This window comes from Colossoma macropomum, unplaced genomic scaffold, assembly GCF_904425465.1.
Source record: "Colossoma macropomum unplaced genomic scaffold, Colossoma_macropomum, whole genome shotgun sequence".
NCBI lineage: Eukaryota > Metazoa > Chordata > Actinopteri > Characiformes > Serrasalmidae > Colossoma > Colossoma macropomum.
Genome location: NW_023494794.1, coordinates 13,220,900 through 13,233,705, shown reverse-complemented (window position 1 = coordinate 13,233,705; position 12,806 = coordinate 13,220,900). Strand labels below are relative to the sequence as shown.

At 38.1% G+C, this 12,806-nt stretch overlaps 1 protein-coding gene across 5 annotated transcripts in view; it reads left to right on the top strand.

The window, feature by feature from the left end:
• prune2 (prune homolog 2 with BCH domain) overlaps nt 1-12,806 on the top strand; it is a 42,969-nt gene that overhangs the window by 15,691 nt on the left and 14,472 nt on the right. For 2 of the 5 annotated variants that reach the window (XM_036580254.1, XM_036580253.1), the window contains exon 3: nt 11,933-12,010. The exons of 1 other annotated variant lie outside the window; for it this stretch is intronic. In XM_036580254.1, the coding sequence (XP_036436147.1) occupies nt 11,933-12,010 (78 nt within the window). Of the gene's footprint in view, nt 1-757; nt 804-7,405; nt 7,568-11,932; nt 12,011-12,806 lie in introns of those variants that run through there. 2 more of the 5 variants (XM_036580257.1, XM_036580256.1) reach the window with 2 other exon arrangements.

Sequence of the window (12,806 nt, the reverse complement as noted above, 5' to 3'; positions counted from 1 at the left end):
GACTACAAGGTCATCTCAGTAGCTGGTTACTATATAACCAAGTAAGCTGACCAGCATAAGGAAGTGCTTTGTAGCCTACTGGCACCCTGTCAAAAAAGGGGGAAATGCAGACATTCAACAACAAACAAAAGCAACAAATACATAGCAATCATACAAAAATAATGTCCTGAGAAACAGTGTATGAACAAAACACCTTAAACAAATACAGACTGGAAAGTGTTAAGCTACTCTCCTTAAGAATGGCAAAAATTCCTAGTCAAATGGTTCTTAAAAAACATTAAAGCTTATGTTTTAGCAGTGCACTAGTATACTTAAAAGGGAATTCCACTTACTTTCCAAAATTATTATAATATAATATAATTAAATTATTAGGACATCATTCAGAGTGGAAATTTAGAAGAAAAATCTGAATTGCACTTCAAGTCTGATTTTAATTAAAAACTTTTTGCTATAGAAATGATTCCGTACAAAGGCATAAACTTGACTACCTGCATTTATGTTAGAAACCAATTTGATTTGCATTTGAGCATAAGCTTTTTGATCAAAATGTCACTATGGTGATGAAAAACACAACCTGTTTGGTGACGTCCTGTGACGTAGTTCCTGTTTTTCAAAGTCGCTGCCGGGAGTGTTTGCTGCTTTCTCTGCTCTATTTTGCTAGTCTTTTGTGGCTTTTTACATTTTCAATTAGCTGTTGCATATTACTCGCAATTAATTACAACCACCAACTTTTGGAAGTCACTTCTTCTCTCATCAGATTCACGAGACACCCAGAAAGGACTCAATTCAGCCGACGAAACAACGTGAGTATCGGTATGGCAGACCTCAAGCTGTTGCTTTGCTCTGAGTGCAGCATGTTTAGCTATGCTTCTCTCTCTGTCACTAGTGACAGCAGGTTTACTAGCTTTGTTTGTGAGAAGTGTAAGTTAGTTTTGTGCTTGACGGAAGAGATTATACAGTTAGAGGTGTGCATCCGGAAGTTAGAAAAGAACAGGACTAGTCAGCAGGGCTCAGACTCGCTGTTAGAAGCTCTGGATGCCTCAGGGAGAGCTAGCACGCCCTTGACCCCGGCAGCAGCTCCTTCACAGCAGGATGAATTGGTGGCATCTCTGCGGCATAGTCACAAAGCTAAAGCTAATGCTAAAGCTACCCCACGTGAGCACCACTCATCTCCCATTCACGTGTCCAACAGGTTTGCCCCACTCAGTGAGATACCCTCTGAGATGCTTGTTGAAAGAGCTGTGGTTATAGATGATTCTATTTTATTTTGACTTTGACATTCAGTTAGGTGTGTCCAAACTCAGGACTGGTAGTGTATGTAAAGCAGATCAATGTTTCATACTTTTCAGCTACGTTTGATCAACCAAACCACGTCGACTACAGTTGTAAAAGGGTTGTTTCATTATATACAATCATACGTAAAAGTTTGAGCACTCCAGTCAAACTCCAAGTTCTAAATGAGAATACATTTACACATCCATTACAGAGAACACACTTCTGCACATTTTAGTGCACAGTTATGGAGTATTTACTGAATTTATCATGCTAGGAAAATAATGTAGCCTGTGCAAAAGTTATAGCACATTTTATATTTTATTTTTTCCAATATGCTAAACTTTAGCAAATAGAATCTGTTAACTTTTTTTTCAACAAAATGTATTTTTGACCAGAGAAAGCCTAGCCTAGCCTAGTAGCCTAGCCTAGTAGTGTTAGCTGAGGTAACTCACCATTAGGATTTGTTTGCTTATCTAAAAGCCAGGCTGCCTTTATCTGCGTAAATTGCAAGCCACATACGATCTACTGTGGCTTTCTGTGCTCTCACTGTGGCTTTAACTTAACATGTTTGTTTGCGTTAAGGTAAGCTCAGTCGTATTTCAATATTTGTTAAGTCTACACACACACACACACACACACACACATCATCTAAACCGCTTATCCTTCTGGGTCGCGGTGGGGTGCTGGAGCCTATCCCAGCTGTCATTGGGCGGAAGGCAGGATACACCCTGGACGGGTCACCAGTCTATCGCAGGGCAGACAGACATACACATTCACACACACACACACACCTAGGGGCAATTTAGCAAGTCCAATTGGCCTGACTGCATGTCTTTGAACTGTGGGAGGAAACCGGAGTACCCGGAGGAAACCCACACAGACACGGGGAGAACATGCAAACTCCACATAGAAATGACCCCAGGCCATTCTCGCTGTGAGGCGACAGCGCTACCCACTGCGCCACCGTGCCGTCCTTGTTAAGTCTAGAATATTTAATATTGGGTGTAGACTAACTCTGTTGTGCTTTTAATCTAATATTCAGACTATTTTAATTAATATTCACACTCATTTGTGTCTTACTTTCAAAATTTTGAAATCAGACAGCTTACTAACTTTTTTAGTTAAAGCACCAAAAAAATATACCATCCAAAATTCGTTATTGTATAGAAGGAGTGTCCAGTCCTATCTGCAAAGGTCTTGTGTAGCTGCAGATTTTCATTCCAAGTGGTCTTTGTTGTAATGAAAACTTGTAGTCACACTGCCTCTTTGGTATAAGATTGGACACCCCTGCTGTATAGCAAAAACGTCACAGCGTAAAACAAAATGAAGCACTATAAACAGAGCATCACAGACCCAGTGAGTCTGGTTACTGAGAGATCCTGCTTTGAAAAGAACCCAGGGTTTTTATTGGTTGACAATAATGAAAATAATAAGCATCTTCATTTCAATTTACTGTGATGATGGTGTATGTAGAGGAGTTCAATTTCAGCTTCTCCTTCCCTTTCTCAGGTGGCTGATTTGAACTGTCTCAGACAGGCTGATTTCAGATAAGGCAGCTTCCCTCCAAAGAGAGACATCATAATGCCTTTGTGATGCCAGAAAGACTAGAGCTTGTACTGGCACAACACTGGTCATTTTTAAGCCTTGTTGCACTTATCTAAGATTAAAAAATGATATAATATTATTTAACATAAAAAGTGCATTAATACATGGACAATAAATGATGATTCAAACCTTTTTAGTCTAGTCTTATACATAAAATGTCACTGAATTCCATGATCTAACACTAAACTCATCCGCAAAAGGGCTGGTGTGGCTGCTAGTTTTCATTTCATTCAAGCAGGAGCATATAGCTCATAAACTGTCTGAAGAACAGCTGATTTGAACAAAAATTCAGAATTCATGTCAATTATTTAGCCATCTTTAAGATTGCCAATGAAAATTTACCTTTAAATAAGCCATGACAACTATAACTAAGCAATATTCATTATTTATATGAATATTCAAATTTAGAGAGTTTATATTTATATAATTTACTCTAACCAAGGTCTTCAAAAGCACACATCAAATGACTGAAGTGTCAGTAGTATGAAAATATTCATTATTATTTTGTAAAATTCTTAGATATCATTGTTTTAATTTCATATCCATGATTAAACAACTTAGAAGTTTAAATTTGACATTACTAAATTCGTGAAATTGTCCTAAAATTTGAGCACTGATTTTATACTAAGGTATTATAGTACGGTCTATCAATGACTATCCCTATAATAAGATCAATAAGGACAAATAAGTTTACTTATTTGTAATTTTTTTGTTAACAAAGAATTAGAAAAGTAAGAATTTCAATGTACAGTGTATCTGCCTGTTTTACCGTGCACATGGCAGTAAAACTCTTGAATAAATAATAATCATGTATGAAATGAAGTCTCTTATTTTGAAACATTAGAAAACTACAGAAGCAATTGTATAATGATGAGTTAACATATATCATATTTACCTTTCATAGCACACATTCCATGACACCGTTATCCATTCAAACACTGAGAAATTTGGATTTGCAACTACAGCAGAAAATGACAGCAAAGCACACGACAGTATAACAGAAAAAAAAAACTATTGTTAAATGATTGACATGTATACAAGCAAATTGTAAGTCTAATAGCACATGTGTAGATCTGTGTGTGTGGTGTTTGTGTGCAGCTTATGTGTGTCTGTGTCTACATGTTTGAACAGGCACATTGGACAGGTGTCATTCAGTGACTGTAAGTAGATTGATTGTGGTGTATGTGATAGTGTGTGGGGGTGGGGGTGTTTCAGCTTGTGTGTGTGTGTCAGTGTGTTGTGTGTGATGTTTGTGTGATCACAGATGTATCATTAGTTACATGCAGACAAAAATATTTCTAGAAAATATTACAGACAGCCAAAAACTGCTTTCAGCCACAAGCACATATCATTATTCTGATGATGTTGCTTTTATATCATGTACTTACTGATTAATACATCTTTGGGCACATAAATTTAGGTGAAAAAAAAGAAAAAAATAGACCATAAGAAGTTAAACATCCAGTTAAGGTGTAATTTATGCACAGGATATGAGTCAGTCTATATGACTTAGGCTGTTTTATGTTTAAGTTTGGAAACCTGTTCATATAGTGCTTTGCACAGTCAGTGTGTGTCAAATGCAAAATTTGAAAATATGAACTATAAGAATGTTTAAGAGAAACTGACAAGTCTAACCTTTGGCAGTTCTGGACCAAATGCTAGATGTTTGCTTAATACAACCCAGAGCTAGCATTAGCAATCAGTGAGTGATATTTTAACACTCACTTACTAAGCCATTAATGATTCTGTCTGAAGCGGTTTTGGTGTGGAAGTGATTCTTTACTGTCTAGGAGAGCTTGTGGCTGCATAAATATGAATGTGACATAGTGACCGGTGTTCTGACGAATTGTGCTTCTTTATTGAAATGTCCTACTCTAGACAAAGCTGAAGGCAGCTTTTTTTTTAGCTTTTTTTTCAGAATTTTCATCTTCCACCTTAAGTGGGGTACACTAAATACACATTAATAAGTATTTTCATTTGAATTTGAAAAACATCTGGAATATGTTGCCATATGTATGCATAGCAGTGCTTCCTTCTTTGTATTATCAATAAAACAGTATTAACCGTTACAACAGTAACAATACATACTCAACACACCACACACACTTACAGACCACACACACCACATACACACCACACAAACTACACACACTCAACATACCACAAACCACACACTCAACACACCAGATGCAAACATACCACAGGATTTAAGGTATCAGTAGATTTAAGGTAGCGGTGTATGTAAGGTACCAGTGAATTTAAAGGAGCAGTGTTTTTAAGGTACCAGTGGATTTAAGGTAGCACTGTATTTAAGGTACCAATAAAATTAAGGTAGCAGTGTATTTAAGGAATCAGTAAATTTATGACATTAGTTTATTTAGGGAGCAGTGAATTTAAAGTATTTGAGAATTTAAGGCGACAGTATATTTAAGATATCAGTAAATTCAAAGTAGCAGTGTATTTAAGCTACCAGTCAATTCAAGGGAGCAGTGTATTTAAAGTACCAGTGAACTTACGGTATCAGTAAATTTAAGGTATCTGGTTATTTAAGGTATTAGTAAGTTTAAGGTATTAGTGAATTTAAGGCATTAGATGTAAGGGAACAGTGGATTTAACGTAGCAATAAATTTATGGTAGCATGAGATTTAAGGTGGCAGTGGATTTAAGGTAGCAGCAAATTTAAGGTAGCAAGAGATTTAAGGTTACAGTGGATTCAAGATAGCAGTGGATTTAAGGTAGAAATTGATTTAAGGTATCAGTAAATTCAAGGTAGCAATGAATTTAAGTGGATTTAAGGTGGCAACAGATTTAGGGTAGAAGTAGATTTAATGTAGCAATGGACTTAAGATGTATGTGGTGTTAAGGAGGCATTAGTTTTAAGGCGGCACTGGATTTAAGGCAGCAATGGACTTATCAGTAAACTTAAAGTGGCAGTAGATTTAAGGTAGCAATGGATTTAAGGGAGCAGTGGATTTAAGGTAGCGATTAATTTAAGGTGGCATTGGATTTAAGGTAATTTCTAGTTATTTTAGTACATAAAACTACACAAACATTACAAGTGAACCAAAGCTATGGACCTTGAACTATAAAAGTACAATTCCTGAAGTAAATGCAGAGTGATTGTACAGCTTCAGCAATTCTCAGCATTGCTAGTGTTGCCAGATGGCTACTATGGTATTTCAGGTTGTTGTTAAGTGGTTGCTAGAGTATTGCTTGTGGTTGCATTGGTATTTTAGTGATTCATGGAGCAGCTAGGTTATTATCAAAATTAAAATTAAATATATGAAGAGGCCAATGTACTTGTATGTTTGCATTCGACTTTCCCACTTGTATATACAATGTTGAGCTAAAAATAAAATTAAAAATCAATTCTGTGAATTTAAGTTGCCATTTGATATACTAGTTTTGAATATCAGTTACAGAAAGATTTAGATGCTTTATGAGTAGCTTTATTTAAATTAAAATGTATTTCCAGAACTGCATATTAATGCTTAATGTGATAATAATTTTGTCAAAATTTATTTTCAGTCTCTAACAATCCATTTAAATTGCATTATCAAAGACAACACCAAGCTAAAAAGAGGGCAAAATTCAAGTGTAATTGGGAAACAGTGCCTCTGCTCTTTGCAATTACATATTCTCTCCCACTTCACTCATTCTATGGCAAAATGCCTTTAAAAACAAACAACTGGCCCGATTGCATTTTCATTTTCATGGACATTCCAACTTGTCAGTTATCCCATGCGGGTGGGGCAAAAAGCAAAAATTAGCTGAAAACGACAAGATGTAATTTTTCAGTTCCCAGACATTATAAGGCCTTCTCTAGAGCCCCCCTGAAAACCATAAGGGTTACTGTCTAGTGCTAGTTGAAAATACAATGCTTTGGAAAACACAAAAATATGCAGAGGAAGGGGCTCCAGGATGGATAGATAACCACTGCACTAGAAAGGTGGGATCATCTACTTCGGCAGAAGTTAGGCCCTCACTTCAGTGTTCCTAATCAGCTGTCTTAGCACAGAAGAGCTGCATGCTGAGGTCTGACAGTCCCACTCAGTTTCTTTTGGTTGCATGGTGACTGAGGTTCTCTTCTGGTGGAGCTGCGCACTGACGGTCACTATGCTGTCAGACCTGCTCAGTTTCCTTTAGCTGTGTAGTGGGGCTCTCTTCTGGCGGAGCTGCAAGCTGGGGCTTACCTCTTTGGCCAGACCCACTCAGCTACGTTTAGGTGGTGGAGCTGCACTTTGAGGCTTCCTCTGCTGTCATTCCCACTCAGCTCTTTTTGGCTGCACACTGAGGCTCTTTTCTGGCTGGGCAGCATGCTGAGGCTCACTGTGCTGGCAGACCAACTCAGCTTCCTCTAGCTGCATGGTGAGACTTTCTTCTGGTAGAGCTGCATGCTGAGGCTCATTCTGCTGTCAGACCCACTCAGCTGCTCTAAGCTGCACGATGAGGCTCTGTTCTGCAGGAGCCCCACGCTGAGGCTCATTCTCTGCCTGTCTGAACCCTTATTTGGTGCTGGAGAGAGTCACATGACCACAAAATGGTGGAGGCTGTCGGCAGTGGATGAGCTGAGCATCTCTGTGGCTGCGCACGGACACAGAGGCAAACGCAGAACACTAACACGCACCTATGATCTAAAGCCTGGTACAGAAAAAAGAGACAGAAAGAGGAGCGTGAATCAGCAGTGGTGAGTGCTTTGTGCGTGTGCACAGGTATTATGGGGGAGCTGAGAGAAAGACAGGTAGCGTTCAGTATGTTTTCCTCTTTCCAGGAGCTGAGAGAGAAACAGGAGGAGAGGGAGTGGCGGCTGTTTACAGCGAAGCAGTGCTGTGTTTGTGTGGGGGGAGGGTTGTTTCAGCATCCTTGATGGTGCACGTTCTATTGTGTGTGTGTGAGTGTGTTTGTTGAGCTTATGCAATTAAGTCATGCTGTTCAGTCTCTTACTGAATGTTATTTGCGAGTTATTTTCGAGCAGCAGTCACAGCTGACCTAGTTATGGCCGGTTGAATTTGCGTCCCGCTCCAGTGTTTTGCATACGCGCGCGTGTTCGTGCATGTCTGTGGTTTCGTTTCTGCACGTTACGCAGTGTGTATGTGTGTGTGAACGCTGAGGTGGAGGAGGGGAGAGGGAGGAGAATGAGTAGCTGATGACATAACCCCCCCCTCTCCCTTTCTTTCACTCCTCTTGCTGTGCTGGATAGACTGATGTATGGATGAATGGATTAGGCTGGCCTGGTAAAAAAAAAACAAAAAAAAAACAGCAACCTTTTCCCCAAACACGCACACACACACCTTTAATGCGGGTCAAAACTTGATTGCTATCGGTATATGGTATATGGTTGCTAGGAGGTTGCTATGGTGTTCCAAGTAGTTGCTAGAGTATTGGTGGTTGATGTGGTATCCCAGGTGGTTGCTAGGGTGTTGCTAGGCTGAATAGTTGGATACATGTAAAAGTGCTGTTTTTTGTGATATCACAAAAAACAATGTGATGTCCATGTGCCTAGCGACATACCTTAACTACAATGTAGTCCTCGAGAGGATTATTGGTTTAATATGTGAAAGAGATTATACATGGTAAACATACATGCACACAATAGAAGAATAACTGATCAAATACAGCATGTATTAGCTAACTATCATAGCCTTGCGAATATATCAATGTGTTATAGCATAATTAGAATGACATGCTAAAAAGATCTATTTTCTGAATTGCAGTCACACAGTTCTTTGCGTTGTCGTGGTTCTACACTACCGTTAAAAAAATGTTGCATAAAACCAATTTGGTTGCGGACAAGTGTATAAAATAAGATTTTAATATTTTTGTCCTGTACAGCTTCACTAGTGTCAAATAATTCATTTAAATAATTAATAAAAGAATCAATTCTGGCAATAGGAAGCTGTAATTAAAAAATTAAGAAAATTTAGATGTGTCCAGAATGATAAACAGGGACATAGAAGATTCTGAAATGACAGAATGTTGTATATCAGCAAGAATTTATACCAAAGAACTAAAAATGAAAATGTAATAGAATACAATTTACATGTAAATAGATAACTACAGTTTAGTATGTATTATTTATTATTTATTGTCATTATCACTTCTTGGTTCATGAAATATTGAAAAAAAAAATATATAAATTTGGCAAATATTTTGTATTCATATAGGGAGATAGAGAGATAGGGGAATAGATTTGGAATGCTGCAGTTGGTTTTCAGAAGGCTTTCTATTTGCCCATGTCCCAGTTCTGTTGTGGAGATTTACTCAGAACTTGCCTGTGCAGTAAGAGTGAAGCAATGCTGGAAATGCTGTTGGTTTTATTTAATGGCACATTGATGATAGGAGTGATAGTCCAGTGACTGTCTATGCATAACATTAACCTTATAAATAAGCCCTTCTCCTCTCAGACACTCCTAAGCTGAACAATAAGCACGCCATCCATACAGATCCTAACCACACTCCTGCAAAAGTTGCTCTATATTATACCAAGAAATGTTATACAACTTGATGACATTTGCCATTTTAAAAAGGTTCTTTAAAGAACCTGATACAGCAGGTCAAGAGATCCTCCGTCATAGGAAGTATGCCACAGAAAGCAGTGGTTGAGGAGTGTTCAATTGACTATTGGGTTTAATTTTACTAGCCACATCCAGTCATGACTACTGTCAGACCAGTTGAATCTAAACATCACTTAAATAGAACCTGTCTGGCAATGTGAATCAGGCTAGAAGGTCTCAAAAAGCAGCACATGTTGCCATGTTCTAAAGAGATTCAAATTCAGATGTGAAACAAAATCACCAGCAAACCACAGTGAGAACCATTATCCACAAATAGAGAAACATTAGAACAGTGGTGAACCTTCCCACTAGCTGGCCTACCAAAGTTTCACCAAGAGCGCAGCAAAAACTCATCCAGGAGGTTGCAAAAGAACCCAGACGAACATTTAATCACTTCCCGCACTCAAGCTCAGCGTACACGATTCCACAGTAAGAAAGACAGGTGTAAAAGTAAAAGGTGAAACTTTTTGGAAGAGGTCCTGTTACATCTGGTGTAAAGGTAACACCACATTCCAACCTAAGAACATCATACCAACAGTCAAACATGGTGGTGGTAGTGTGATGGTCTTGGGTTGCTTTGCTTCTGCAGGACCTGGACGACTTGTCATAATTGATGGAACCATGAATTCTTCTATCTGTCAGAAAATATTAAAGGAGAATGGCCGTTCATAAGTTTGTGCTCAAGCACAGTTAGGTTATGCAGCAGGACAGTGATTCAAAGCACCTCTCAATTGCTCAAAAGAAACAAAATTAAAGTTTTGGAGTGGCCGAGTCAAAGTCACGACTTGCATCCCATTGAGTTGCTGTGGCATAACCTTAAAGAGGCAGTTCTTGCTCGAAAACTCTCCAGTGTAGCCGAATTAAATCAATTTTGCAAAGAGGAGAGGCCCAAAATTCCTCCACATCGATGTATCGCACTTACTGCCAAGGGTGGCACAGCCAGTTATTCAATTTTGGGGGCAGTTACTTTTTCACATGGGTGATACAGTTTTTGAGTAAGTCTTTATTTTCAATAAATGACGTGCTCATTTAAAATCTGCATTTTGTATTTACTCTTGTTGTGTCTGTTATGATCTGAAACATTTAAATGTGACAAATTAGCAAAAGTAGATCAGGTGAGGGGCAAATACGTTTTCACAGCACTGTATGTATAAACAATGTAAAATCATAACAGTAAAACAATTAAAATGAATGAAGTAATAAAGATTTGCGGAGCAACTGATTGTGTGAACAACATGCAAATTCTTGTAGCTTACAGAGATGGTGGCCTTCAGTCTGACAGGTACAGCTGCCAAGCCCAGCAAAATACCAAAAATAACCATTTTATGGTTTAATTCTTGCTGTGTTTACTGGGAATAAATAGTGTATGGTGAAATTACATCACAGAAAGCCCAATGACCATGACTACTGTGTTATTTCAGCAGAGAATAATGTATTTATGAATAGACTATGTGAAATATGTGCGCCTTGATGGAACTGTGTGAGCGGGAGTGGGCCGAAGTGTCAGTCTAGCACACGCACTCTTTAAATACACAGCCATGCTGTTGTAATATGCAGAATGTGGCTTGTTGCTGTAATGTTGAAATAACCATGGACGTCCCTAAAAAAGGTGTCATCTAGACGGCAGAATACGCTGCTTAAAATATGTTCAGTAGAAATGGTGCCATCAGATCACAAGTTACCCACTAATATGTCCCATACCATGAGAGCTTTTAAACTTTATGCTGGTAACAGTCTTGATGGTCCTATTCTTTTTTTGTCCTGGAGAACGCAACATCCATTATTTCCATAAACAAACTGAAAGGTTGACTCACCAATACTGTTCATCAGACCGTTTCATTTTGTTGATTTTCCAAGTGAAATGAAAATAAGTTAACACATCCTCTACAGAGAATGCACAATCACTGATTTTTTTTACTTATTACTGATTAAACATATTGGGAAAAAAATGAAACATAAAATGTAGCCTTTGCAAAAGTGATGGCGCCTTTTATATATCTTTTCCAATATGTTAAACACACAAAAAAATGATGCACTATAATTTTCAGAAAAATGTCATGTTTAAGTTTCCCTGTAAAGGATGTGTTAACTTATTATCCTTTAGAAAATCACTAAAACATGGAATTTGTTTGCTGCTTTTCAAACTTTTCTATACAACTATATTAACGCAAGGCACTCTTTGCTGTATCGAAAGATGAATAATGAATCAAATTATGCATTTTTTTGAACCATTACACCCCTAATAAATACACATACTACAGACAGCACTGATCATATATCATATATGGAGGGAAAAAAGAACTAATTTAACAAAATTAGCCTGAAACATCACAAACTAACATGTCATGTTTATTTAGGAAGAATTCTGGAATATGGTTTATATATTTAAAAAAACTGATTGCTTGACAATTCATCAAAATAATCTGTAAACTTGGTTACTAATACAATTGCTAGTAACAGCTCAGAGATGACCTACGTGGTTGTGTACAATCCTACAGATCCCCCACCTGGTGATGTGGGGATGGAGCAGCCACCTGAACACAAGATGAGCTCAGAGGGGGTGGAAGGCAGACCAGGTGAGTCTGCTCAAGCTGTTTTTTTATCTATCATACTCTAGTCATGTGACATGTAAGATTTTTACAATAGAAACTTAAAGCCTCTTTATGAAACAAATGAACAAGTTCACTCAATGTAAAGAGCAGCTGTCATTTTCAAATGTTAAAAAATTAAATAAATGAGGTTGAGGAATAGCATGTAATGGGATTAAGTAAAAAATGTTCACTGTAAACCAAAGCAATACTAAAAATCGTTAATAATTATATTACAGATACATTTGAAAAATTAGGTGATTACTTACTTATAGGGGTGTAATGATGCATCGTGACACAATACATCGCGATGCAAAAATGTGACCATGTGCATCGTGGAGATGGACGATAACAAGTATGTTCTATTTATTATGCCATCTAATGCAATCGCATTTTTTAACACCAGAGGGCGCACTTGATTTTACCCACACCAGCACATCATATGCCATGCTCCCGTACGTCACAGCCTTTAGCCTCATTTGGTGTTTTTTTATTTTCTGTAGTCGATAATAATAGATTTTGGCTTTTAGTTAACACGCTAGAGCCCAAGTACAGCATTCTGTCACGTCCCGCACTTCAGTCGCTCTAGCAATAACAACAGTAGGGTGTTTTTCAAGGGCTACCCAAAGCTAAGTCACAATAATGGTACATGCGATCACCAGAGAGAGAAAAATAGCGAGCTTCGTACTCCGAACTTGCCCTGTTTTCGAGACGCACACTGGGCGAAACATAGCCGAGGTGTTATGGGCTGAAATCAGCTGTTTTAGATTGGGTGCTTGAACGA